The sequence below is a fragment of the Penicillium psychrosexuale genome, assembly GCF_028828465.1.
Source record: "Penicillium psychrosexuale strain IBT 29551 chromosome Unknown utg000004l, whole genome shotgun sequence".
Classification (NCBI taxonomy): domain Eukaryota; kingdom Fungi; phylum Ascomycota; class Eurotiomycetes; order Eurotiales; family Aspergillaceae; genus Penicillium; species Penicillium psychrosexuale.
Genome location: NW_026643189.1, coordinates 4329948 through 4357041, shown reverse-complemented (window position 1 = coordinate 4357041; position 27094 = coordinate 4329948). Strand labels below are relative to the sequence as shown.

Sequence of the window (27094 nt, the reverse complement as noted above, 5' to 3'; positions counted from 1 at the left end):
TAATCACATGGTAGGTTGGCAGAAAGTTACCGCCCTGGTCGCTGGACTTTTACAGTCGATTTACTGGCAGTTTACTTGATTACTTTACTGACTTAAATGGCACTTAGTTCTGGGAATTGAATATCCTGCCAAATGTATTAAAACCTACATATTCTGACGTGCACTCTTGAGTCTATAAATTGGGTCCCGTATGGTCACTGCAGCGCGCCGTGAGATTATTACCGGCTCCGGTGATTTTCGGCCCGGATAAGAAAAACGATGTCATGACTTCCGATTGGGACCCCGGGGTTTTATATTGTTCTGTAGATGTTTGCAGCTGAAAGTGACACCTCAAAGCAGCTGGAACGGAGCATACAAACGTTTAAGAGTAAAGAATCACAATCTAGGGACTCGACTATTGCTCCATTCAAGCTGTCGGCTAAACCAACTCCCGGTCACCATGCATATCTGTAAGGGTTCGCATCTTTAGCAGTCTTGCAGCTTCGGAAGAAGGTTGCTCTGTGTCATGCTCAAAATTGAATACACTCATATACAACTTTTTTTCATTTAATCTACTTGAAGTTAAAATGCGGAGGGTAGATCGTACCATGACTGTACAGTATCTTGGAGTTCATTTAAGCTTACATATAGAACCAAGCTTTCCGATGGCCCTATAACGTCAAAATGAAGTCATCAATCTGATATTGGTTATAACACTCACTTCAAGGCGATTAAACCTTTTTTTGCATCTATTCGAATTGACATTGACTTGAAGAACCTGGAATAAAAAAAATAATCCATTTCCAAAATGAGTGACCCAACAAACCCACATATCAAAGAGCGCAACACACCTCAATGGGGTCTCTACCAGCGAGAGAACTTCATGAAACAGAGAGAAGGAACCACACCACTCTTCAACACTGGTATGTTTTCAATATGATCTCTCCAAACCTACAGAAACCCTAACTCTTTTACAGACCCGCGGAAACTGGAAGAAAGAGCCAAAGAGAAGCTGACCGAGGGCGGCTGGTATATATACCTCTCATCACACGAGCTCAAGATCCACAAACTAACAAGAAGCAACAGGTACTATGCCTCCTCCAACGCTGGGATGTCAAACACGCACCTCGTAAACCGACAAGCCTTCTACCGCCACCGACTAATCCCCAACCAACTAATCGACACAAACAACCGGTCGACAAGAACAACAATCTTCGACCACAACGTCTCCGCACCGATCGGCTTCGCCCCAATCGGAATCAACAAGATCTACCACCCAACCGGCGAAGCAGCAGTCGCCAGAGTCGCCAAAGAGCTCAACCTCCCCTACTGCCTATCCACAGCAGGCAGCACCTCGATCGAGAAAGTCGCCGCTGCCAACGGGCCAACAGGAACCCGGTTTTACCAACTGTACATGCCGCACGACGACGAGCTAACCGTATCTCTGCTCACACGGGCATGGGAAAACGGCTTCGACGCGCTGATTCTCACGACGGATACGTGGCAGCTCGGATGGCGACACGACGACGTCGCGACGTCCAACTATGCATTCTACCGCGGGTTCGGCGCGGACTTGGGACTTACAGACCCAGTATTCCGGAGCAGGTGTCTTGCGGACGGGATTGATCCCGATGTCGATATTGTCGAGGCGTCGACGAAGTGGATTGATTCGGTTTGGCATGGGCAGGCTTGGTCGTGGGAGAAGATTCCTTGGTTGATGAAGACTTGGAAGGAGATTAGTGGGGGACGGCCGTTTGTGATTAAGGGTATTCAGTCGGTTGCTGATGCGAGGGGGTGTGTGGAGCTTGGGGTTGATGGGATTATCGTGAGTAACCATGCTGGGAGGCAGGTTGATGGGGCTGTTGCTAGCCTTGATGCGCTTGAGAAGATTGCTCAGGCTGTTGGGGATAGGATTTATGTTATGTTTGATTCTGGGGTTAGGGGCGCGAGTGATGTTGTCAAGGCGTTGGCGTTGGGGGCGCGGTTTGTGTTTATTGGACGGCTTTGGGTTTGGGGGTTGAGTATTCAGGGTGAGGATGGGGTCAGACATGTTATGAAGTCGTTGCTGGCGGATTTGGATATTTTGATGGGTGTTGCTGGGTACAACGGGGTTAAGGATTTCAACCTGGATATTCTTGGTGAGTCTTGTCTTTGCTGCGATGTAAGAGTGAATGCTGATTATGAGATGCAGAGTCGGATCCGAAGAACTACACGCTCATCCCAGAGAAGACTTTGTGAATGGAGACAGACCGGGTGGGATCCTGATTAAATTGTCCATAGCATAGCTGGTATAGGGACAGCTTGTTACTCTAGTCTATACTCAATCTACAAGTCCTCGGCTACGGAGATTTACACCCCTCATGTATTCCGTGGGACTCGTCAAGTGGCAATGAGAGCCACGACTTCAGGAACGTCCACGAGAAAGACCGGTTTGTTATCTGATGCAGACCTACATGGACCTCATACATATGGTAATGTTATGATCCCTGTGGTAGGTGAAGCAGCATGTGCTACGGCACTCTCTGCCGACACTGTCTCGTGGGGGCTACGGTGAGATGGTGGTCAGAGAGATGGGGAGAGGAGAAGAAGAAGAGGAGAAGAGAAATGGGGGGAAGGGTCCTTTTATACCCCCAACCCACGTGCCTTCCTCAAGTGCGACAGGTCCCTCGCTCCTTCCAGTCAATGTCAATGTCACATGGCACTTTTAAGTTTACATTGTTTGCATGGAGCACTTCCAAGGAAGGTGCATCGACTAGACATTACAATTGGAAACTGTCCATGAGGAATTTTGGCGCCTTGCCAATAATGTAGACTTTTGTCTATATAAATGAAAATAATAGCAAGCCATGTCCAGTTCAAACGAAGGATACATGAATGTTCAACACAAAAGAGTGATATATGCAGCCGAGAAAAGCCGAATAGACAAAGTGCCGCAAACGTATGCTAGATGAGTGGGCTAAATATGTAGACCCGGTGTATCAACAAAGTGACATGATGTGAGTGTACAATGATCGACAATATGCACAGAAAAGACGTGGGCGACAAATGAGTGTACAGAAATAGTAATACAAAGGCAGAAATGATTGTCGCCAAATCAGAAAAAAAGCCGAGAAGGGAAAATAGGCTAAAATGCAGTTCAAATAGCAAATGCGCCGAGCATGACCGTCAGCATAGACCAGCTAATGCCGCGGACGAGGTGGGATGCAGAGCCGCCGGAGACTGTGGCCATTGTAGAGGAGGTCGATGTAGCATTAGCGGCAGACGCAGCGGTGCCATTGGACGCCGATGTAGTGAATGTTCCATTGCCCACGGATGAGGAGGATGATGAGTTCGACGTCGAAAGCGCGCCGAATCCGATCTTTCCATTGTCGAAATCGAACACGGTGTAGACGTTTTTCAAAAAGACATCACCGACGAGCCAGTTTGCACCGTTTGATGCATAGCCGACAATGGTCGAAATGCAGTAATCCGAACCGGGCGACTCGGTATTTCCGACATAATCCTTAGGGGAGACGCTGTATTTGACACCAGAAAACTCGAACTCGATGGTAGCAGTCGAGTTACATGGGATCAAATAGTTGTTCGAGTTGGAAGACTGTTGAGATGAACCGGGGACGAGAGAAAACAGGACTTTGGCATCTTTGGGAGGGATCAGGAGATAGGTAGTGCCGGTGTCGATGGTAGCGGATTTTCCGGTAAAGTTGCAACTCTTTCCATTCACATAAGCATCATCCACGGGGATGCTCCAGATCTTCTCGTTGGTGGCAGTGTAGGAAATGGTACCATCGAATTTGGTCGTATCGACAGCACCAAAGTTGATTTCCCCATCCTTTGCATTGTCCGCCGAGCGAGAGAGACTGAACCCAACCAAGTTTGACTTGATGAGCTTTTTCTCCGCAACAAGATCCATGAAAGATGGCAAACTCCACCCTACTGTACCCGATCGACCCAGGCCCAGGATCCCGTCGAATGGGTAACTCTGAAAAGCTTCCGAGGCATTGTCGGCTTGACCGAAGGTTTGCTCGACTTCGAGCCCTGCAAGGGAGATTGCGTCTTTCCCAATCTTTCCGGTGACCGTGCCGCTGCCGTAGGCGAGGGTGAAAGTCGAACCGGCGGTGGTGTAGCTGGTGGATGCTGACTGGTTGAAAGTGTGATGGCTTGTGCAGACAGGCTCCGTGCATTCCGAGTCGAAGACCCATGTATTGGGTGCTCCGGTGTCGATTGCCATCCACATTTCTTGCTTTTGGGAGCCTACGAGAACAGGAGAGAAGTATGAATAATCTGTTCCGTCCTGGTTTAACGGGGCGCTGTTTGCCAATGACGGCTTATGGGACTCGACGATCTTATAGGTATCGTCGCGGCGAACGGGCATTTTCTTTAGGTCAATGGTGAAAGGTTTCGTGTCGGCTGTGTCAGTACTCTCATCGTCGGATTTGGCATCGATCAAGGTCCATGGAACGAAGCGACGTTCAACTGTAGTTTCCGTGGAGAGTTTCATTCCCAATTCCCATGGATAGAAAGCGTGGACGCCTGATATGCCGGCAATGAAGACCAGACATGATGAAAGATGCATGATCCCTAGGGGAGTTTAGGCAGAAAATGGAGAAGCCCGCATTTGATAGACCGAAGCCGGATTCAATTGTATGTCTCTTTATGCAATATAACCGCTGTTTCCTGGTGAGCCGAGGAATTGAACCGAGTAGCTGAATGAATGAACTAAGTGACAGACTGAAATTGAAAAGAAAGACTAGAAAAGAAGGTATGAATTATAAAATGAATTGTAAAGGCGAGAAGTTCGAGAGACTCGAAATGTGAAAGATGGGAGGTGGCGGACATTGTCTCCACCGTTGAAAAAACCCCTGACAAGAAGTTGGCCAGGCTCTAAGCCGTAAGAGGAATAGTTTCCACCTTCTAAGGCTCGTTTTAGTACTGATCGGCCGATTAAATGAAGCTAGTGGAGCCCAAACTCAATGTCCTATAGAAGGAACTGAACGAGTCAATATTTGATCTTGAATCTTAATCCTTGGACTATTTTTATACTGTAGACTATGGATACTTTAGAGAATCTGGGGAGGGAACGTATTAATGGTCATAAAGTAATGGAAACTACTCCGTATGTACTTTATATGAAGTTAAACAGCAAACATTAAAGTTTTTCGTGGGAACACATACAATGTAAAGAAGAAATAGAGCGAACAAAATGAAAGCATTAAAATCTCAATCCACAGAATACGATGCGACGATACATTGCCCAATGCCCAGACACCATTAGGTGTACAACGTAAGGTCTAGACTCGCAGGATTTACGCCTCCACTGGGGTCGAGAACGTCACAGGGACCACTTTTTTTTGCAGCTAGTACATTGAGATCCGACGGCCACTGCTCCGCACGGTTACCCATTAGACCAAAAGGTCATAGCAAAGTCAGTTCATAGGAACTGACTTTACTGCAGTGGTATATATATATAGGTGCCCCACCACATGGGATCACAACATACCACAAGTCACTGTTCGCTGAACTATTCAAATCGATTCAAGTTTAAATTCCAGTACGAATTTTGGGCATTTCGACCTGATCCAATTGCTTGAAGTAGGTAGATCAGTAGAAGACCTAAAACGGATCGAACATGTAGATCGTGAGCTAACTGTGGAGACAGATCAAATCGAACACATCCAGGAGTTCCACCGCTGTATCACAAGCTATGCGTATATCATGAAACAAAGCCAGCTATCTGAAAACTAATACTTCGTATGCCATATATCGCTAGATAAATAAGTCAAGGTGTAGACGTTATACGAGTACAAAATTTCTAAGCCTACTACAATAGTGACACATTGTGCGACATGTAACGATTCGTACCTCGGTATAAGCATACAAAAATTGGACATTGGTGGCAATAGTATCTCGATTTTATACAAGAGTCACGACTTTTGCTGTTGCTCCATCGCAATTGACATTTGGAATGAGCGAATAGTTACTGTATAGAGGATAGGGGAACTGCCTGGTGAAAAGTACCTAATTCCAAAGACCCAAGGAAGCACACTTTATGCCTAAGGATCTTTAGGGCTATCTCGAAGTAGATAAAATCATCCTAACAAAGACACAGCACCCGTAGATCAGCCACAACCCCTTAACTACGGCCCAAACAACCACAAAGCACCAGCCACATCCAGCCTCAACTAAAACAACAAAAGGAAGAAAGAAAAACTCCAATGACGCAACATCCAACAAACCCCAAATCCCCAAAAAAGATTGATAAAACAATCAGATAATCACCCCAGCTCACCCCGAAATAGCCCGAGCGGGACCTCTCCCTTCCCCACGACATCCTGGCCCCATCCCATCCGTCCCACCGACTCAGCGGCGCCAGGAAATTGCACGGCAAAAAAACATACCTCGGAACCGCGAATATATTACCGCGGTGCCGATAGACACACGGCAGAAAAAGAAAAAGTGGGCTGATTCGACTCGATCTGGTGCTGGATTCGATTCGGTATCCTTACTACTAGTCTACAACATACATAACTAGTACTAGCGCCGGTCCGTCTTAACGCGAACGTGCGGACGCCATTGTTCCGGCGGTGGACAGGGACAGTTATCGGCATCCGGGCTTAACTGTAATTTTTAGGGTTATTGGACACCCATCTCGGCAGGCACACATGCGTCCGATAACTACGGAGTATGTAGTTAGACCGCAGTGTAATCCGATGACTCACGTCTGGAGCTCCGCGGCTGGTCTGCTGACCTCGGGTCAACGGTGTTTTTTTGATTAACGGCGGAGGAGAGATGCCCGGGGAACTGGATCTTCTTTTGTTGTACTCCGTAGATCATGGTGGGTACTATTTGATTTACTGCCTCGGCACAGCGGAGAAGGTGTTTTTTCGGGTTTATTCCGCGAGTGAGGGCATTGGGTCATTGTGGCAATGGATTCGTGGTAATTTGGTAATTTGTAGATTGGAAAGGTATGTGGATGAATGTGATTTGTGTTTGAATTGCTCTCGCTTTGTATCTTTCTACTTGCTGTATCTTAGTATTTAGTAGGGTATGACTTATTTCGAAGATGTAGATAGTAATGTTCAATTGACTGACACAACTCGACACAGCTGTGGAATAAGATGAAAATGAAAACAAAAAGCCTTGATCGGCTGACATCATGAAGACGTCCACATGGGAAAGATAATACATCAAAACGCTAGTATCTCAAAACAGTCCGACGAACCCAAACATGAAAAAGACATAGCCTGAACTATGTATCAAGCATCAAAAGAATTGTTTCATCCCGTCAACAGGACCGAAAACAACAAGAATAGACCAAAGAGACAGAATCTACTTCCTGACACTCTGCTTGGGCCCCAGAACATCATCAACGAAGCCAGCCCAAAGCTCACGTATGACACCGGGCTCGGAAGTACCATTTTCTTTGCGCTGGAGCTCCTCACCGGCACGCGAGCGGCCGACGGCCTCGGTCAGCGAGAACGGGTCAAAGTCGACAGCGTGGTTATCGACGACCTCGCTCATCGCGCTGGCCTGGACGTCGGGGCCGGCGTCGCCGGACACGGTGTAGATCTGGGGCTTCATGGATGGGGGGCTAGGCGTTTGGAGCCTTGTGGAGGGCCCGGAAAGGACCGGGACTTGGATGGGGCGCTGCAGAGGGGCGGCATCGAGCTCTGCCATGCTGGGCATGTAGACGAAGTCGACGGTTGAGTTGTCGTGTGTGGCTTTTGAGGAGCGGGAGGTGTTGAATTGGCGGGAGGAAGGGCTAGAGTGTGTTAGATTTGGGTTTCTTTTTTGAGGGGTTGGAATGGAGGTATGGATGGATGTATAGAATGGAATGTGTGGGACATACTCTGAGAATGCATTGCCGTTGATTCGGCGCATGGCGATGCTGAAGGCGCGGGATTGGAGGACATCATGGTTGGAGAGGGCCTTCTCGCCAGGGTTGACAGGTTGAGCGGCCTGGACTCCGGTGATGTGAAGGCTACGGCGAGCAGCAGGTGCCACGGGCTGTTGAGAAAGAGCGCGGACAGCGCGGAGAGAAGATGAACGGGGAGCAATCATTGTGATGGTATGGAATGTATAGAGCTATGTTGGGATGCTTGGTAAAGGCAGAGGTCTCCAGGTATAGAGGAAAAGTGGAAAAGTGGAAAAGGGGGAGTGAGAAGTGAGGGAGCAGAGTATAGGAACCGGATGGGAGCTTTATAGAGCCCGGGGAATGGTTGGGGAGAGCTATGAGGCCACTTCTTGGCGGTCTGGACCGTTATCGATAGTGTCAGCCAGAAAAAGTATAGCACGTCAACACTGGAGAAAAGATATGGAGTACAACATAGTGGATTTGTTGGATTGGTTGGATTTGATTTAAAATCGAATAGAAAGTGGATAATTAAGACTTTCCTCTATAAATGTATCCTCTTTGACTACCATGGCTGTTGAGTCCAATCCCCCAGACACAGATCTACGGCGTAAGTAGCTATCGGGACTACACCCCAGCACTAGCAGTGACAGGATGTACCTGGTACATCACTTTACCCCCCGAAAATGATGTATTCCCTAAACATCGTATCTTCCCCTCCCGAAGTGAAACTGGTGATCATTACGTCGTCTCTGGAAGATCATCCAATGAAATAACCACCAGCGTAGACAGCGGCCATTATTGGGTGTCTTCCTGCAGAACGGGGTAACGCACTCCCTACTCCATAATCGTAACACCCATCTGCATTGTCCAACGTAGTCCCCCACTCGACGAGAAGTGGAAAAGAAGGCGGAGAGGGTATCCGGCCGGAGATACATGCCATGCACAGCGGTTCCGTTATGCATATCGCGCTGGAACCCCTTGGTTGTGAGTGGCTCCCACGCCCAACTGGTGAGTCAGTCTGCACCAAACCTTGGTCGCAAGCCACAAAATGTAATGCAATTCCAGTTCTGGGAAGACCGGGGTTGATCGCCACTCCTCAACGTTGAGTAATCCCATGACCTGATAGTGGACCTTGAATGGATTCGAAGAACAATATTCCAAGCCCACGGAAGCAGAGGAGTGGAGCGGTGTGAGATTCGGAGTTGGGACCGCCTTCCGAGTGATCTACGAAGTACGACAACGTACACTTTTGGCAACAGATTCGATGTGCTACGCAGTACAATATGCAACAAACAGTTATTTCGTGCAGATATCCTTGATCCTCTATGGTGCGACGTGTCCGTTTGTCCGTTTTCAATTTCCAGATTCATGCGTTTCTCACCCCGCAATCGCTTAATGTGCCCGGAACGTCCGGATCAAAGGAATCGTGTGAGATCAGCAGACCCTACGGAGTACGGAGGAGAGGTGCTGTAATGTTTTTATGGCCAGGGGCACGCAAGTATTCGATGGCTGTAAGGGCCCGCCTGGGGAAGTGTCGATAATCTTGGCAGGAATGAATTGTTCCCCTTTCCACCCTAGATCCGAGGGTCAGAAATTTGGGGATTTTTGATCATAGGTCAAGTAACTAGTAAAGTAGGCAAGTATACTAGTCTAATTAGGTAGGAAATATATTCTGTATGGTATGTCCTAAAGTAAATAGATGGCTCACGTCACCGCGCTATGCGATTGGTCAACATTGCAATCCCAATGCAATATCTCTCATACGGTTACCCAACTTGTATATTCAAAGTTTCGACCTCGGTCGCCGTCCTTTAGCTATGGCCCGAGCGTAAGGGTGCGAGCGGGATGCTGGAACCAGGTGGTCAACATCCCCAGTGTGCACAAGCTCAGGGGCCGCCTCCGCCAGGGATGTGATGCCAATGTTCCGCATAGCTGTTTCCAGCTCATCTTGCATGACTAGAGAAACCTGAATCAGCAAACTATCAAGGCAAGATGTCAATCATCACTTACTGTCAATCAGATGCTCCACTCCCTCCTGGCCATAGTTAGTAGCAAAGAGCATGCTCCGACCCATTCCCACGGCCGTTGCGCCCAGACATACAGCCTTGAGGATGTCAGTTCCACGCCGAATACCACTGTCCACATAGACCTCCATATGATCAAAGACCTCCGGGCAGCGTCTGTGGATCTCCAGAAGCGTGATAATCGACGGCGGACTGGTATCCAGGTTGCGACCGCCGTGATTGCTGAGCAAGATACCATCAAGCCCCGCTTTCATGGCGAGAAGCGCGTCATCCGCTGACATCACGCCTTTCAGACACACCGGCTTGTGCGTGTGCTGCTTCACCCATTTCAAATCCTCCCATGTCAGCCCGGGGTCAATGAACCCGGCCATGACGCGGCCGAGACCGCCGCCTTTCTTGTCGTTCTGCGCCTTCGACGGCGACATAGGCACGGATAAGCTCTCGTCTGCCTTGACGCGCTCGTCGGCTTCGCGCTTACCGGGCCATGCGGCGTCGACGGTGACGAAAATTGCTTTGATGTTCGGATTTGCTGAGCACTGGCGAAGCAGGGCGGCGGACTTTGCTCGGTCTCGGTTGACGTACAGTTGGAAGAAGAAGTCGGCCGAGGGCGCTGCCGTGCGCAGCTCCTCCATGGTGTAGGATGAGTTATTTGAAATCTATCCAGATCGTAAGCTAGTGACTGACAATGGCAACACCTATATAAGCTCACTCCTTGCATGATTCCTTTGCTTGCGCAGGCTCTAGCAATGGCGCACTCTCCATCCGGGTGGATGAGCTTTGCCATTGCTGCCGGACTCACGAATAGCGGGAGCTTGTAACTCCCACCGAGGATATTTGTCCGGGCATCTACCGAACGGACGTTTCTTAGGACTCGCGGACGGAACCATATGCGGTCAAAGCATGATTTATTGGCGTCCCGTGTGATGAGGTCTGTAGCTGCGCTGGAGTAAAAGGCCCAGGTCTTCTTGCTAGCGGTTTTTGAAGCCACGACCTCGAAGTCGTGCGAATTGATCAGTGTTTCCAACGGGGGTTTCTCGTTTTCCAGTATCACCTTGGCACTCTGCCCCGGTGGTGGTTTGGCCCAGTCAGCATCAATTGTAGACTCATCGAGGACGCCCTTGAACTTCTCCTGGTGGAGATTGTTCTTCATTACGCTGGGTGCGTGGACTTCTGAATAGGCTTTCGTCGCATCTCTCCCTGCATGCTTCAGGATGACTGTTCGCGAGGTGGATCAGATATCGTCCTGAGATCGTGCATTTGTCGGTGTACGTACTTGCAGATCCTCCAGGATGCTCTTCTAAAAAGTCAGTCACATCCCACACCTGCTTGTCGACCACAACCCAGCAGTCTTCGGGCGTTTTGTGCTCTGAGATCTGCTGAGCAGACAGAAGTTTTTGGTCTGCCATTGCTGTCGGGCGGTATGAGCGTGCGTATTCTTAGGTCAGCTGTGGGGAAATTGACCGCGATACTAAAAGACGCCGGTCCTGTATGTCGAATTGTGAAGGAGATTGAATGAGTGGAGACAATTCGAAACAGCCATCCACAGCGAGCTAAATACTCAGCAAGGGTCTGGGGCGGGGATGGCATTCGGTAATGTCCCCGGACTTACCCCGGACTGCGCGGGCTAAAGTCTCCCGAGCTTCCTGTCGAGCATCTAACTTTCTATATGTAGTGCTGTATGTTGTATTCACACTTTTGAAATGGTCTTGGATGTCTTTAGGATCACCCTACGCAATCAGCTCCAGACGATAAGAACAGCAAAAGAAGTTGGCGTTCAATCTGAGCTTACACGGAATCATTCATGTTTGACGAAATCTAAAACACCTCGAGTGTCTCGAATCGGCAACGCACCGACTGGACTACGGATTTCGCTCCGAGCGGAGACTCCGAGCGGGGGGTGAGATATGCCTCCTGAATTGTCAGGCATCATTCATCACCAGCCACATTGAATGCCTCAGCCACAATGCGGCTGAGAACTTTCCGACCGGAAGTCAACACAGAGGAACCATCTCAACAACACAATAACAAGGATATCTACTCTATCCATCTAATGCAAATCAACTCTGCTGTTGACTGTGCTTTGAAAAGTTTTCGCCGCAATATCACCTCGGGTGTGAGGTCAACAGGCATAGATAGACCTGTTTCGTTAGGTTTGTCTTGTGTCCAAATACAGGCTTACCACCTAGTCTAGCCGTGGAGGCTGAGTGATCTGGCAAAGCTTGAACTGACTCATCTCGTAGGTTTTCCTAAGAGTCACAGCTTGATTGGTCTGTCTTCTATAAATTCCATATCTGCTGGAAATCCCAGGACAATCTCCACTATTGAAAGACAACAGACCACATTAAAAATGGCCGAATCTAAACCTCTCCGATATGTTGATGTATGTCCCCTTTGTTTATTTTCGAAATGCTAGTCAACACATAGCTAACTATGAAACACTAGATCGGTATCAACTTGAGTGATCCCGTTTTCCGCGGTAAATATCACGGAAAGCAGGCCCACGAAGACGATCTCGACGACGTTATCCAGCGTGCTCGCGATGTAGGCTGCTCAAAGTTCATGGTAACCGGCTCAGATCTTGTAGAATCGAAGCACGCTGTCCATATCGCTAGCAAATACCGTGAGTTTCGAGCTTGCCAGGACTTTCCCTCTCTTATTAACAACGAGTTTCTACAGCGGGCTTTTGCTATGCAACCGTTGGTGTGCATCCCTGCCAAGCAAAACTCTTCGACAAATACCCAGGCGGTCCAGACAAAATGCTGGCCGAGCTTCGTACTCTAGCAATTGAAGCCACAAAAGCCGGCCACGTTGTCGCATTCGGCGAAATCGGCCTAGATTATGACCGATTGTTCATGAGCGCCAAAGAGCCACAACTCAAATATTTCGAAGCCCAACTAGACCTGGCTGTTGAGATTCAGCTCCCTTTATTCCTCCACTCCAGAGCTGCAAGCGAGGACTTTGAGAGACTCCTTGCCCCGAGGCTTGCCAAGCTTCCCAAGCGGGGACTTGTGCACAGCTTCACGGGGACGATGGATGAAATGAACCGGATGGTTGCGCTGGGCCTTGATGTCGGTGTTAACGGGTGCAGTATGAAGACTGAGGAGAACCTGGAGGTTGTCAAAGCTATTCCACTCGATCGGCTACAAATCGAAACTGATGGGCCTTGGGTATGTAACTTTTCTTAGCTTTGTCTGGATCAGTCGTGACTAACCTATCCCCCAGTGTGAAATCCGTCCTTCTCATGCATCTGCCAAACATTTAGATGGTGCACCGGATCTACCGAAGGCTGTGAAGAAGGAGAAATGGCAGAAGGGGTGTATGGTGAAGGGTCGGAATGAGCCTGTCGCCATCGCTCGTGTGGCTCATGTTATTGCTAGCGTTAAGGGTATCACTGTGGAGGAAGTTTGCGAAGTGTAAGATGTTGATTCATCCTGATGCTTGGCTCTATGCTAACTATTCTTCTCTCCAGTGCTTGGAACAACTCCATTAGAATGTTTGGGTTGGGCGAGGAGTCACCTTGATTTTTGGTATTGCCGACAAGAAGATGTGATGATTCAGGGCCTTTGCTGTAGCTATCTAATTACGACAGCCATGGCGACTGGGAACTACCCAGTACACTTTCGCAATTGCTCAAACTCATGGTCTCAGCAGCAAGAATGTAATGCTACATTTCAATGGTCAAGGTCGTAATAATTATTTATGTGCTATTATATATCACAGCAAAGGTATCATATAAAGAATCTAAAGATAATCAGCCATTATAATGTCCGCATCGTATGCCTCCATATCTTCTCGAGGATCATAATCTATCACGTAGTTTTCCAAATAATCCGCCAATTCGCCATGATCCGAGAGAAGCATAGCATCACGGTCACCGTATGAAGTCTGGGAAGACCCAGTTGTCGAGAACAATGTATCAAGAGATGTTTGCGTCGATTCCCCGATGTCTGTGAAGCTTGTCTCGCTGAAATTGTCCAAAAGCTGGTCCTCGGATTCGCTATTCAACAAGCACACGTCGCTTTCTTCATTCTCGTCGTGATATTTTGTTTGAGAGGAACGACGCTGTCCCGTATTTTCATTATCAGGTTGATGCTGATCCATAGACGTAAGATTCACGAGCTCGTCTAATCCAGCCAGTCCGTTCGATGGAAATTCTGTGAAAAGCATCGAAACTCCTCTTCTTTTGGGTTTTATTTTGGGCACATTGTTCTGCGCGACACGCCAAAGGGATGAGAGGACTGCATTCTTGCAACTTGGAAGTTGAGGCTGTATCGTCAAGTCACCCGTGTGATGGGAGGAAGTGAGCTCTAGCAAATCTGCCAATTTAGCTTTGGTGGATAGATTCTTATTTCCTGCCACCAAAGACGATATGGCTTTCGTGATTATTGGAATTGTCACTCCTCGCTGATTCATGGCCTGAGTAAAAATTAATACCTGATTTTCATGATCGAAACTGGGAACTCACATCCCGATATCCAGGATCGAACACTGCGGGAAATATATCCGCGAAGCTCTTGATCGTGGATTTTTGTGAGACACTAACCATGGGATCTTTGATCGAGTTGGAAAAGATCAGTCTTTGGATTCCAAGATCGAACAGTCGGAAGAGTTCCTCGCTTGATGGTGATCTTTCTCCAGATATGCGAGCAGTCTGTTGTCTAACAGCTGCGTAGGAATTCTCGTCATGCATTGGCAGTAGGATTTTGGTTTCTGCCATTTCCTCTAACACATGAGGACTCGAGACAACCGATGTTCCTTGTCCAAGAAGACCAACCTCCAACATGGAACAGTCCTCGGCTTGTGATACATCTTTGGCTTGAAAGCGATACTCCAGCCGAACGTCAATCGAAGCCAAGGTAGCTACTGGTACACCAGGGGGAGGACGCGCATTTAGGGGATCGGTCATCGAACCAGGCAAAGTCCGACCCGTTGTGTGGTTCCGTGCTAGACACCCTCTGTGCATACCAAGTTCGAGGAAGTGGAAACCAGAAGTTTCAATACAATATCTCTTGAGCTCAACTGAAAATCCGAGATCCGACCAGATCTGAAGCAAGGAAGTCAGTCTCCAATTTGAGAAATATTCTCCCGCACACACCTCCATATCGCAAAGTTTGTCTCTCAACTTCGAGATGAATGCCGCTGCTTCATTTTGATCCCAATTTCCCCCGATCAAGAAGCGCAACTCAAGCTCTGGTGCCTCTGTTATCCATATACTTTCAAGATTTGATAATTGTGAGAGGTCAATTGGTATTTGGGGAGTTGCATGACTTGGTGATTGGTTGAAATGAGCCGATGCGGCCAGACGAAGCTGCAACTTTGAATCTCGGATTCGCAGAGTGGATTTACCCAAGTCGAGCGTTTGTGCCATTGCAGAGGAGGCTCATCACCAAAGCATCATACCTTCTTTTGGAGACCGGAACAGTCATTTAAACGAGCGATTTGGGGATTGGTGGGGTGTTGGAGCGGGAGAGGGATGGATGCGGCTACAGTACATGGACAGGGCACATGACTTTAGACTCTTACCCTGACATCGCGTGCATTCAATTCTTAAATACCTGTTTACTTTCACGACATGAATTTGGGCTTTGTAAAGGCTCAGCTGAAAAGCTAAATTCTTGTTATAGATCTTGCTTAAAATGGAAATTGCTGCTGAGATCTGCTCACGGCTTAACAGCAACACATCTCAGACTGGCATATGTGATCCATTGACTCCCATCTTCTCTTGTAGTCCCATACCGGAGCATTCGGCAGATCTGCTCTATCACACTATTCTTCTTCTCCTCGGTATCCAAGATATCCAGCATCTGAGCGCCGATTAATCTCATGAATCCTTCCAGTCCACCGTTATCAGAGGTGGTCAGCTCCAGCGGTTGGGGGTTAAGTTCAATCATCTTAACTTGAAACCCAACACTCTCAATGATCTTCTTCATATAGACGTCGGACGGATAAAACCAGGGGCACATAGCTTCCGCCGTCTCGATTGGAACTCCATGGTTGACAAGGGCGAACATGAATGCTGTGACCTTTTCTGGTGCATTTCCATGTCCGCACATCTCAAAGAAGAACGTACCTCCGGGCTTCATTGATTGAAAGATATTTTCCAATGTGGAGATACGGGTAGGTGGGTCTTTCAAGATCCAATGGAATGCAGCATTGGAAGTGCTAAAATTGTATCAGCACGGTTCCACAGGAAGTGGGAACACGGATACTAACACTTTATCCCAGTTTCCATTCATAACTTCTGCATCTTCTTCAAGGTGCCGACAATCGACAACACGGAAATCCGTGGTCGTTCCACCGTAGTCCAATGTCTTGGCCGTGTTGATCATGGATGGGGAAGAGTCAACGCCCATAACATAATTGACCGAGGGAGCAAAGCTGGTGGTAAACTTGCCATCACCACATCCAATGTCTAGAACTCTGTCCGTAGGGTTAAATTCTATGCTTTGGACGAGAGTGTCGGCAAAATGGGGGACAAAAGAAGCCGCAGCTGCATATGTCTAGATTTGGTCAGCGCAGACAAGACAAGGCAAGAGTTCATGGCCACAGACCTCTGTAGACCAATAGTCTTTTGGAGGAATCTGTGTCTGGGTCATTTTTCAAGTGTATCCAAGATATATGGACTTCGTGCAGATGGTTAGAAGAAGATAGGAGCGCTTAGAGAACGGTATATGACTTATTTAAGAGAATGTATATTTCTGATTGATGAAGCGAATCTTCAGGCTGCAATCCGCTGTTATCCGTCCTGCATAGATTTCTCGCGCGGTCTTACAAGTTTAATTAGGTTGACGTGGCACTCATCGGTAAAAACCAACAAATATGGAGAGGCTTCAGCTCGCCACAAGTCAGTGCCGTCACCGCCACATGCATCGAGATTCAAAATCATGATATTTGCAGATCTCTGCTTTAGCCAGCCAAATCAAAGTTCACGTTGGTGTAGCAAGTCACACAGGATGATGAGCTTTGCCTTACTATTTTTCTATTTCTGAGGATTTTTGAGGCGAGAGCCATACTTTGTACAAAATGAGGTTTGTAAGCGCCAATCATGAACGATCTTAGTTTCTCTGTCTCGGGATATGATTTTACGCCTTGATCGGCATTACAGTCCCATTCTAAGTACGATATAATAGGGTAACTACTCATATGACCAGCCCACTAGAGCCACGACCCACACTCGATAGATCACTTCTCGATAGCCTCTCGGGTGTGACTACGGGAAGTTCCGTGTGGACCGAGAAATAGCTCCAGCGCTAAACTGCTCTCGACTGGGATAACTTGGCATGCATCCACAAAATATCTTCAGCTCATGGCGTTCACCGGTCTGTTCCAATCGTAATCTCACCACACCGACATCATGCATAAGCCTGGGCAGTATCAAAATCCATCAGTACGTGGATACACAGTAGCCGGCAGATACGGCCGAGCCAGCCACTTTCAATGCAGGCAGTCACCGCCACATATAGTGAGGTTAATTTAGCCGACAACGCCCCGAGCAATCAAACGTAGGCAGTCAACCAGGTCATGATTAATTTTTCGCTATCAGTTCATTGTTATTAATGCCGATCTGCATAGTAGAACTTTATGTAAACCCCGGTTACATTCAATTCAGCTAGCCACTGAAATAGTAAATGGGGCAACCATTGACAGAATTATCGTCTGCAGCTGGTAGGTCCTCGGCTGAGAGTTCCGCGGAAGATGGCCCAAAAGACCCCATCCATGGAGTTCATAGGCTCGATTTACTGCTGATGTATATATACGTCCTTTGATATCCTAATCCATCTTCAGATTATCAGAATCCGCCAGCATGACTATCGAAGTAATGTCCCATGGGCCATCCCCTATCAAACTCGCCTCCCTCGCATCCACCATCAACGAAGCAATTTTGCAATACTCGCACGCTGAGTCCGAGTCAGAGAGGATATCAGCTCTAACAAGCATCGATGTGACCTCCCAGAAGCTTGCACAATGCGCAGTGGAACCGAGACGGTCTCTGATGGCGTTTCACTTCCAACCCCATAAGGTTCTTTGCGTGAGGCTGGCCATCGAGATGCGCCTTTTTGACAACCTTCCAACCTCCGCTCCTTTCACGGTTGAGCACCTAGCAAAGCAGGCAGGAACAGACTTGGAATTCACTGGGCGCATTACCCGCGCCTTAGGAGCATTGAACATCTTCGAGGAGGTTGGAGAGGATACATTCAAGCAGACCGCCTTGTCTCAAGAATGGAACAACAAGTTCATGCAGTCGTATACCAGACACTCATGGGATAATGTTTTCAGACCTATGTCTTCATACATTGAGTTCTTCAACACCACGGGTTTCGTGAGCCCCTCTGACCGACTGAACACGCCTTTCGCATTTGCGAAGGGGGCCAAAAATGTGGATTTCTTTTCGCTGCTACAACAAGATCCCAAAGCTGCAACAATATTCAATGAAGCGATGACAAGCTTCAAAGACCCCTTAGGTGACTTATACGACTTCAGTAGCCTTCAAGTCGAAGAGGATGGAGTCGTTCTAGTTGATATTGGCGGTGGAAAAGGCCAAAGCATCCAGAATATACAATCCTCATATCCAAACCTCAAAGGGCGATATGTCCTCCAGGATCTACCAGCGGTGATTGCAGCTGGAGATAGGGTGTGTTCGCCCGAAGTCGAAGTGCAACCTTACAACTTTTTTGAAGAGGTGCAACCCATCAAAGGTAGGTGGACAGAGTTATATTTGGACTTGATATGATATTTGCTTATACCTGTTATTTAGGTGCTGCGGCATATCTACTCAAGCTCATATTACATGACTGGCAAGATGCAGAGTGCAGAACAATTCTCCGAAACTTGGCTCCGGCAATGAGGGGTTACAACTCGAAGCTTCTCATTTGCGATATTGTCCTGACAGATACTCGGCCAGACACACAAAAGGTTCTTTATGACATCAACATGTTTTTCATGGCTGGTAAAGAGCGCAGTATGAAGCAATGGCATGCTCTCATGGAAGGCACTGGATTCCGGATTGAAAGAATTATTGGGCTGGATAACCCTGTTCGCAGTATCATTGAGGTTGTGTTAGATGAGTAGTCATTGTTTTTCTACTTTTCTGAATGAATGAGACAAGGGTCCCTTGAATATATACTGCAGATACTGTCTAATTTTTTTTGTGCCATGGACTGTGCCTTTTGATCCTAAGAATATTCATCCTTCATTTGTATTCAACTCTAATTATTTGTTACTAGATAGACCCATTCGGAAGTACTCCGTACTATACAGTGGAGTACCCGTGACGTGCATATGGTGAACCTCGGAACCGCGGTTTAACCACCGTTATCTCTTATCGTACTCCCCTATCGACAATCTGTCACGTGTGGCCTTAATCCAGGTGGCCTGAAAGTAACCGTTACACTTCCAACTATCTACGCTCAGCGATGCCAGGGGATGAGTTGTCAGAGGATCACCTGTATGCCCGGAATGGCCAGGATGAACATGAAGCCCAATCCCTCCTGTCTGCTTCAAGCGAGGAGCATGATCTAGCTCTCCATCCGGAGCCTCTTCCGTCGCCGATCCCCTCACATAACGCGACAAGTAGCATATCCCACTCCGCGATTTCTCAACCTGCAACCGACGGAAAGCGCCGTATACCCCGTACCATGAACCGAGTTCGATTCGACCTGGACGAAGAGCCCGAAGACAATCGCATTTCCATTGAGCGTACTCTCAGCCCGGACGACAGTCCAGATGACACACTATGGCTGGAGGACGAGGACTATGAACTTGGAAACCGAGGCCCAGGGACACACCACAGTGGACAATCAATTCCTCTTCTCACAAATATCGAAGCGCCTAGTGTGACACTTGCAACGTCGGACGATTTCTTCCCCGAAGATCATCTCGAAAATGCGCGGCCGCGGAGTGGGATGAAAATGGCGTTCATGAACATGGCCAACAGCATTATCGGCGCTGGGATTATTGGGCAACCTTACGCGCTCCGTCAAGCAGGCATGGCGATGGGAATTGTGCTGCTGACTGCCTTGACCGTCACAGTGGACTGGACCATTCGATTGATTGTGGTCAACTCTAAATTGAGTGGGGCGGATTCCTTTCAGGCAACTATGCAGCATTGCTTCGGGAAGAGTGGTCTCATCGCGATCTCAGTTGCACAGTGGGCATTTGCATTCGGTGGCATGGTCGCATTCTGCATTATTGTTGGCGATACCATTCCACACGTTCTAGGCGCTTTATTTCCGTCTCTTAAGGATATGGCCTTCCTCTGGCTTTTCACAGACCGCAGGGCGGTTATCGTTATTTTCGTTTTGGTAGTTTCATATCCATTGTCCTTGTATAGAGACATTGCTAAGGTCAGCTCGTTCTTTCCTTACTATTTATCATAGACTAACAGTCAGGTAGCTGGCAAAAGCATCCGCCTTGGCATTTGTTAGCATGATAGTCATTGTCGTCACAGTCATCACCCAGGGCTTTCGGGTCCCGCCTGAATCGCGTGGAGAGATCAAAAGCCACCTCGTATTCAACACTGGCTTTTTTCAGGCTGTCGGGGTCATTTCTTTTGGTAAGTCTTAGCTGTCCCGTCAATAATTGGAAAGCTTCTAACAATTTCCAGCTTTCGTTTGTCGTATGTTCCTTTTTATCCTACTGATATCCCAACCACTAATTTTCACAGACCACAACAGTCTTCTGATCTATGGCTCACTGAAAAAGCCGACACTCGACCGTTTCGCCCGAGTCACACATTACTCGACAGGAATATCTCTGGTGATGTGTCTAGCAATGGGTATCGCAGGGTTTCTGTCGTTCGGGTCTAAAACCCAGGGCAACGTTCTGAACAACTTCCCATCAGACAATATCGTTGTCAATATCGCACGATTGTACAATTTTCCCATTGGTCTTGATATAGAGATTCTTGACTGACTTCTATTAGCTGCTTTGGCTTGAACATGTTGACCACACTACCGCTCGAGGCGTTCGTCTGCCGTTCCGTCATGACAACCTACTATTTCCCCGACGAACCACACAACACTGTTCGGCATATTATCTTCACAACGGCGCTGGTGGTGACTTCGATGGTGTTATCCTTGATAACCTGTGATCTGGGAAGTGTATTTGAGCTCATTGGCGCGACTAGTGCTGCTGCTCTGGCCTATATATTCCCTCCTCTCTGTTACATCAAGCTTAGCAGTGCTACGCGGCGAGAGAAGATCCCAGCATACCTATGTATTTGCTTTGGTGTGCTTGTGATGGGTGTCAGTGTAGTGCAGGCGGTCATCAAGATCATTCGAAGTAAGTGTGTCCCGGAAGATGGTTGCAATTGGACCCAGTTGATAGCTATTTGGTCGCATCCTCCGCAAATATACTAACATTGAAATTTGCAGATGATGGCGAGGCCCATAGTTGCAGCGCACGTTAGAGGGAAGGGATTCCTCAAGGACTTTCCACAGATAGCGGCGATTTGTACTCTCAGTGTGCTCGAAAAGCCTCTTGGAGCCGTGTTGCTATGTATATATGTATCCATTTTGAACAAATAGCTGTTTCCTATCATACCTTACAATATTCTCCTTCAAAAGTGGCTACGTGCCGTTTTTATGTAGAAATGGATTGCGACGTCTCAAGATAGCTAGCAGGTAGTTTGATAGATACTGTGTGCCCAGGTGAGCAGTATGTATATACTGTGCAGTTAGACTAAGTACGGTGAAGTATATTCTAGGCACGTGCACTTTGCGATTTAGGTATCGCAATCCGTCTGCTTCGTTTCTCATCTTCTACAACTCCGCTCACTCTCTGCATCCCCAAACACCACGATGATTATCAATGTCATTCTAACGTATATCTATAGGACTTTGCTATGACATGTATACGCGACTCGCACGTGGCCATCTCGCACGTGGCCTGCCAGTCCCTAAGGCCAAAAGGCTTCCACGGAAGGTGCGATGGACAATCCGCGCAACATCAAGAACACACTATGCAGCCTCGTTGCTACCCAAAGGAGCGATACCCTCATATGTTTGTGCGTTCACGCACGCGTCTTTGATCCAACTGGCTCTGATCGTTCCTTTATTTACCTTCCTGCCGTCTTCTCTCTTTCTTCCTTCTACAACCACTCTCTCCCTGTTTTTCTCTTCGCTTATTCTCTCGTTTGGAGCGGCTCTCACAGTCTCATCTCGGGTGCTTTGCACAAATCTGCTTGTCCGTCTCTGTTTCTTTCGCTCCGCAGAGTCCCAAGTCCTCGGAGTATCCCCATTGGTCGCCTGTCCCTTAGGGACCTTGCTTGTGATTTTCAAGCTTCATTTTATCTTTGTCCTTCTTTCGAAGCCTCTAAGGTCGCTTTGACCTGCAAAGACGTTCTCTCTGGGATACACCATCGCCCACGCTTTAACCTTCCCTCTCACTCACTCCTCTCTTACCTTCGCGCTTTGGCCAACCGAAGCATAGTACTAAGCCGGTAACACGTTGACAACGACGTGTCGTATAAGTGTATCTAATATCCTCATTACCGTTGTTCACATTTCACCCGCCACGGGAAGTGCACCGGCAAGATGAGCGAGTCCGCGGAGCAGCTCCGCCAGATGCAACTGCTTCAAATGGTAATATCTAGCCTCTCACTTCTATCTGGCTTCTCTGACTGACTGAATCAATAGGCGGACCTAGGAACCGCTCGGCGTGAAATGATTTCCACAGACGAGATCAGGAAACAGGCTCGTGCCCACATTGCCGATATTGAATCCAAGCGACGTCTTGATCAGAGAGATGAAGCTCAATTGAGCAAATGGGCAAGTAAGTACCGAGAAAGAAACGCCCTTGAGCCCCTCTAGGCTTTTACTAATCTTTGTCGCAGATTTGCATGCTGAGATCGGAGATACTAGTGGAATGGAGGAACTCGATGACATAGAGTGCGGCCAGTCCCACCGAGCTAATTTGCACGCGATGTTGCACCCCAGTGGAGGTCAGCCGCAAACCTACGCAAACCACCTTTACCCAACTCCATCTGCAGGTCGCGGTGGTGGTGTTATGGGAAAGAGAGGACGAGGTGGTTTTACTCCTCTCCCCAGGGGACCTACTAATCTTCCCCCAATCCCTCCAAGGTAAGAAATTGATTTACCCCGACATTTCAGACATCCAAATTGACGGTGAATAACTCGCAGACCCTCCTTTCATGGAAATGTTACACTCTCAGGACTCCCAGGACCGCGCGGTCGCTCGGCTACAATGTCGGCCAGCATTCATTTGGACCCTGCGTTAAACTGCAACAACGATGACAGCGATGCTCGAGATCGAGGAAGGGGACGTGGACGAGGCAGAGGCAGAGGAAGGGGCAACGCCCAAGAACAGGTTCACAGTACGTTTTGATCACGGGTACAGAAAAAGAACACAGCTAACAATATTCTTAGTCCCGCCTTCCGCCATCAGGCCTCATCGGGCATCTCCGGCGTAAGTGATCCGGCTTCTTTCTCTTGGTGAGATTAATATGCTAACTCTTGGCCAGTATCAACTTCGCCACTAGAATCTCTGAGCCCGGGGACTTCATGTCCTTATTTCAGTCTCGCCGAGCAACTGAAACGTACAAGAAGCCTACCGATACAATCGTCTCTGCTCCAATTCAGAAGACTACATCTTCGCAGGAATCCATTCCACCCAACGTGCCAAGGGTGAAAATGCCTCCGAGCGATACACCCAAGAAGAAAAAGGCGAGCATTCTTCCAGCTGCGAAGCCTGCATCATCGCCAGTGGCAACATCGACAACGCCATCTCGGGTTGTTCCTATTGAGAAGACTACATCGTTCCAACCCTCCACGGCCCAGGCTACTACTGGAACCAAGAAATCTCAGCCACATATTGGACCCTATGGAGTGGAGACACCCTCACGGTCAGCCCGTGTTGTTCCTCTTGAGAGGACCGCATCCTTCAAAACCCGCAAGGCCCAGCCTGATACACTCAAATCTTCTCAGCCACGTAATAAACTCCCTCCAGTGGAAGAACCCACCCCACCCCCACCTCATTCGGTTTCTGTTTCTGTCAAACAAGGCGGCAAGCCCAAAAAGGCGAAACACATGGTGACGGATTCTCAGCCTCTTCCAGCAGTGGTCGCAACTGCCACGGATAAAATTCAATGGAAGGTTTTGCCTGGCGAAGAGCCACGAAAGAAGAGCACGGCTCCTCCAAGCAAGACAGCAGTCTCATTGGAAACCTCTATGCCCCTCGCTGAGGCCAAGAAGACACCCGTCACCAAGGTCACTCGACTCAAAGACAGCAAGCAGAATGTTCAGATGGAGGAAACCAAGCATAAACCCCAATCTCATGATCTTCTTAGCGATGACACTCCAATTATGACAACCCCTCGCCATTTCAAGACAGTGGCCATCAAGACACCCGTCGCCAAGGTCACTCGACTCAAAGACAACAAGCAGAATGTTCCTGTTGGCCAGATGGAGGAAACCAAGCATAAACCCCAATATCATGATCTTCTTAGCGACGATGACGCCCCAGTTAATTCAGCAATGATAACCCCTCACCATTTGAACACAATGACTGTCCACAGTCCAGGTGCTGCAGAATTGGCAGGTCTGAAGTTTGCCGAGAAGGTCGGAGAGTCGGTGCCATCCAAGAGCATTGACGAAGTCATTGCCCCTAAAACAACGAGCAATGATTCAAGTCGAGAACTTGACGGCTTCGGTCTATATGGTCCGAAAATTATTGAAGAACTTCGCGACATTCGCAAACACATTCGTTCGCCCCAAGAGTTGGCTACTGCACATGATATCGAACGCATACTGGAATCTAAATTGCTTCAGTTGATCCCTACAGCATCTCCACCACCTGCAGCACCTGCATCATCGGATATAGAAGGTCGGCTGGGGAATCTGCTTGCACTTGTGGAATATCTTTCCGCATCGCAGCAAGGAATCAACACTATTGAAATTTCTTCGACTGCCCGGCGCGATATTACTCCATTTGAGGGGCACCGATCGCCGCCTCCCCCTTCGTCTAGTTCAAACTCACCCCCGTCTGCCGATAAACGCGCGCGCAAGGTACATGTGCCCGGCCTCTCGCCAACCAATAGTGAGAGTTCCGACGTAATTTCGCAGTTCGAGACTCTTCAGGTTTCGGACAAACTCGCCGCGCCCCTCCAACCGCAGCGTGTGGTCCCAGCCCCAGCTCTTCGTCCGCTGGGAATTCCAAAGAAGGCTACTACATCCGATATGTCCGTTCAGGCTACTCCTGCTCTGGGATCACGTGCAAAGGAGTCAACGAAAAAGCCACAGACTCTGAACGATTCGATCTTTGCAGGATCTGTACCCCTTGTCACTCCCAATGCTAACGTTATTGAACCTAATGCGGTGCGTTCCCAGACCACTGCTCGGGTGTTGAGCGCAAACCATCCAAACATTCCCAAGCACCAGGATTTCCAGGCAACGGGCGCTCGTACAATCGGCCCTGCGCCATACAAACCCCGCGTGATTGGACCTGCACCCTCTGCCTATGAGCCAACCACGTTGCGCGATGTGCCAACAGCCCACATTCGTACTGTTTCCGTTCAGCATGCTAACACTGAGAATCGGCCCTCCTTGGATGTTGCAAACCGTGCTTCGACCTCCATGGGTTACTTCAATGGCCCAGCTTCCCAGCAAGCTCCGGGTGGACTGTTCTCCATGCCTGACCCTGCGACGATTCTCCAGCCCAAAGCGAAGGCTGCTGGTTTCTTCACTTCCAACCAATCTCGCCGCTAACTAGTTAATGGCTTCTGTCTTCCAGAGTCTGAGTTTCAGTGGATTTCTTCTTCTACTAGCCTCAGCCAGCTCTGATCATCTATGGTCTCTACTTCAGTTTCATTTTCGTCTTTTCTATGGCCTTGTTGAGCTTTGAGATCTTTGCTTTCCCTGGCTGAATGGTTCCTATTTCAGTTGTTCAATTGTTCAAAAGCGAAAGGTCAAATGATCGTTTAACGGGTCTTGCATGATTAATCAGATAGTTGAAGCTCTAATCAACTAATTGTTGTTTTTTATCTCTTGATGTAAATGTAGGTAGTTCATTGGGGATATGAGCCATTGAGTCAGACATGTAATAATGCAGGGGAAGAAAGTAAAGCGCTGTAAACATGACCTATCACTACGTAGGTACTCTATCATCATACAGCGCAAAATTACCACGCTACAAAGAAAAGAAAAAGCAAACACGTTTCAGATTATACATCCGCCTAGACTATTGCACCCAACCCGGAATAAAGAAAACCTACTTCTGAGTTGGACAAGTTCGGTATATCCGATCTGCATTAGTCGGGGAACATGCTTCCCGTTCCGGTCATTTCTAGGACTTTTGCACCCGAACAGACCTGTCACAGTACTTTCTTTTCTTCTTTCTTTTCTTTTTGATTCACTGCTCACAAATGCAGACACAGCGGTCAGGAACGGAACCCGGAAGTTCGATCGGGGAAGACAAAGCGACATCCGGTGCAAAGTACATAATGGCCAAAGTACATAATGGCCAAAGTACATAATGGCCAAAGTACGTAACGGTCTATATTGATATCGACATGTAGACTTGACGAGGTGTGATTTGCACGGTCTTTAAAGAACTAGCCTTTGCTATTTATGATATGTTGAACTTGTAGTATGGCTCTATAGCATGACGTATCAAAATCCTAGCGTTGATTCTATAATGGCATATAGATGGTCTTGTGGAGATCTAGTTATACCCTGTCACCGAATTATCCCATCTAGATATCTCAACTCAATTGGATTCAGTCAGAGACGGCTCTGATGGGTTGGAAATAAACTTACTTACCTTCGAAGCTATATGATCCACGCCTATACGGCTGCTGTACATCTTGGCCATATGATCTTTTCCAAGTAGGGATGTTGATCATGATCATGGTTCCCTAGAGAGATTACGTTAGAAAATACCATCAAAAGTTTACTAGAGCCTCTTACTTGGGTAACTGTCGAGTCTGTGGTATGCCCTCGCCCTCGATGAGCCCTGGAGTATAGAAAAACAGAGGCCAGAGCGAAGAAGACGAGACTGAGACCGGCAGCAACAGTATTTGCTGCTGGAAAACCGGTCCAGGAAAGACCAATCAAGGAAGTCATCTTTACTCGAATAGTATCCATGAGCAGTGTAGTTTGACAATGAAAAGCGATATTATGTCTCGATGAACGTGGGTTCATTCTTCTTTAAATATACTCCTATCATAGTATGTGGCAATCACCTTCGCCCAAGTAACTAGTCAGTAGCCCTAGTCTACTACTAC

At 48.1% G+C, this 27094-nt stretch overlaps 11 protein-coding genes across 11 annotated transcripts; 5 read left to right on the top strand and 6 right to left on the bottom strand.

Annotated features, from left to right (window-relative positions):
* Positions 1 to 787: 787 nt before the first annotated feature.
* Positions 788 to 2217, top strand: N7518_007524 (uncharacterized protein; the record flags this gene model as incomplete). The annotated part of the gene is made up of 3 exons (XM_057188451.1): positions 788 to 902; positions 957 to 2117; positions 2171 to 2217. The coding sequence occupies 3 exons, from the start codon at positions 788 to 790 to the stop codon at positions 2215 to 2217; spliced, it is 1323 nt and encodes a 440-aa protein (XP_057040154.1).
* Positions 2218 to 3115: 898 nt separating this feature from the next.
* N7518_007523 (uncharacterized protein) lies at positions 3116 to 4552 on the bottom strand (the record flags this gene model as incomplete). Its single annotated transcript, XM_057188450.1, has 1 exon — positions 3116 to 4552. One exon carries the CDS (start codon positions 4550 to 4552, stop codon positions 3116 to 3118), a length of 1437 nt encoding a protein of 478 aa, XP_057040153.1.
* Positions 4553 to 7305: 2753 nt separating this feature from the next.
* Positions 7306 to 8037, bottom strand: N7518_007522 (uncharacterized protein; the record flags this gene model as incomplete). Its single annotated transcript, XM_057188449.1, has 2 exons — positions 7306 to 7738; positions 7826 to 8037. 2 exons carry the CDS (start codon positions 8035 to 8037, stop codon positions 7306 to 7308), a joined length of 645 nt encoding a protein of 214 aa, XP_057040152.1.
* Positions 8038 to 9614: 1577 nt separating this feature from the next.
* Positions 9615 to 11261, bottom strand: N7518_007521 (FMN-dependent alpha-hydroxy acid dehydrogenase; the record flags this gene model as incomplete). The annotated part of the gene is made up of 4 exons (XM_057188448.1): positions 9615 to 9787; positions 9842 to 10511; positions 10565 to 11070; positions 11129 to 11261. 4 exons carry the CDS (start codon positions 11259 to 11261, stop codon positions 9615 to 9617), a joined length of 1482 nt encoding a protein of 493 aa, XP_057040151.1.
* Positions 11262 to 11818: 557 nt separating this feature from the next.
* On the top strand, positions 11819 to 13376 carry N7518_007520 (3'-5'-exodeoxyribonuclease; the record flags this gene model as incomplete). Its single annotated transcript, XM_057188447.1, has 6 exons — positions 11819 to 11968; positions 12047 to 12235; positions 12298 to 12475; positions 12532 to 13022; positions 13078 to 13268; positions 13325 to 13376. 6 exons carry the CDS (start codon positions 11819 to 11821, stop codon positions 13374 to 13376), a joined length of 1251 nt encoding a protein of 416 aa, XP_057040150.1.
* Positions 13377 to 13596: 220 nt separating this feature from the next.
* N7518_007519 (uncharacterized protein) lies at positions 13597 to 15223 on the bottom strand (the record flags this gene model as incomplete). The annotated part of the gene is made up of 3 exons (XM_057188446.1): positions 13597 to 14271; positions 14321 to 14899; positions 14951 to 15223. The coding sequence occupies 3 exons, from the start codon at positions 15221 to 15223 to the stop codon at positions 13597 to 13599; spliced, it is 1527 nt and encodes a 508-aa protein (XP_057040149.1).
* Positions 15224 to 15515: 292 nt separating this feature from the next.
* Positions 15516 to 16451, bottom strand: N7518_007518 (class I SAM-dependent methyltransferase; the record flags this gene model as incomplete). Its single annotated transcript, XM_057188445.1, has 3 exons — positions 15516 to 16017; positions 16069 to 16355; positions 16407 to 16451. 3 exons carry the CDS (start codon positions 16449 to 16451, stop codon positions 15516 to 15518), a joined length of 834 nt encoding a protein of 277 aa, XP_057040148.1.
* Positions 16452 to 17659: 1208 nt separating this feature from the next.
* N7518_007517 (uncharacterized protein) lies at positions 17660 to 18924 on the top strand (the record flags this gene model as incomplete). The annotated part of the gene is made up of 2 exons (XM_057188444.1): positions 17660 to 18551; positions 18611 to 18924. 2 exons carry the CDS (start codon positions 17660 to 17662, stop codon positions 18922 to 18924), a joined length of 1206 nt encoding a protein of 401 aa, XP_057040147.1.
* A 344-nt stretch (positions 18925 to 19268) lies between these two features.
* N7518_007516 (putative amino acid transporter) lies at positions 19269 to 21262 on the top strand (the record flags this gene model as incomplete). The annotated part of the gene is made up of 6 exons (XM_057188443.1): positions 19269 to 20198; positions 20248 to 20407; positions 20459 to 20470; positions 20519 to 20723; positions 20777 to 21135; positions 21228 to 21262. The coding sequence occupies 6 exons, from the start codon at positions 19269 to 19271 to the stop codon at positions 21260 to 21262; spliced, it is 1701 nt and encodes a 566-aa protein (XP_057040146.1).
* A 1126-nt stretch (positions 21263 to 22388) lies between these two features.
* On the top strand, positions 22389 to 25577 carry N7518_007515 (uncharacterized protein; the record flags this gene model as incomplete). Its single annotated transcript, XM_057188442.1, has 6 exons — positions 22389 to 22436; positions 22491 to 22626; positions 22688 to 22934; positions 22995 to 23188; positions 23241 to 23280; positions 23336 to 25577. 6 exons carry the CDS (start codon positions 22389 to 22391, stop codon positions 25575 to 25577), a joined length of 2907 nt encoding a protein of 968 aa, XP_057040145.1.
* A 1000-nt stretch (positions 25578 to 26577) lies between these two features.
* On the bottom strand, positions 26578 to 26933 carry N7518_007514 (uncharacterized protein; the record flags this gene model as incomplete). Its single annotated transcript, XM_057188441.1, has 3 exons — positions 26578 to 26603; positions 26632 to 26725; positions 26778 to 26933. 3 exons carry the CDS (start codon positions 26931 to 26933, stop codon positions 26578 to 26580), a joined length of 276 nt encoding a protein of 91 aa, XP_057040144.1.
* Between the last annotated feature and the right edge of the window lie 161 nt (positions 26934 to 27094).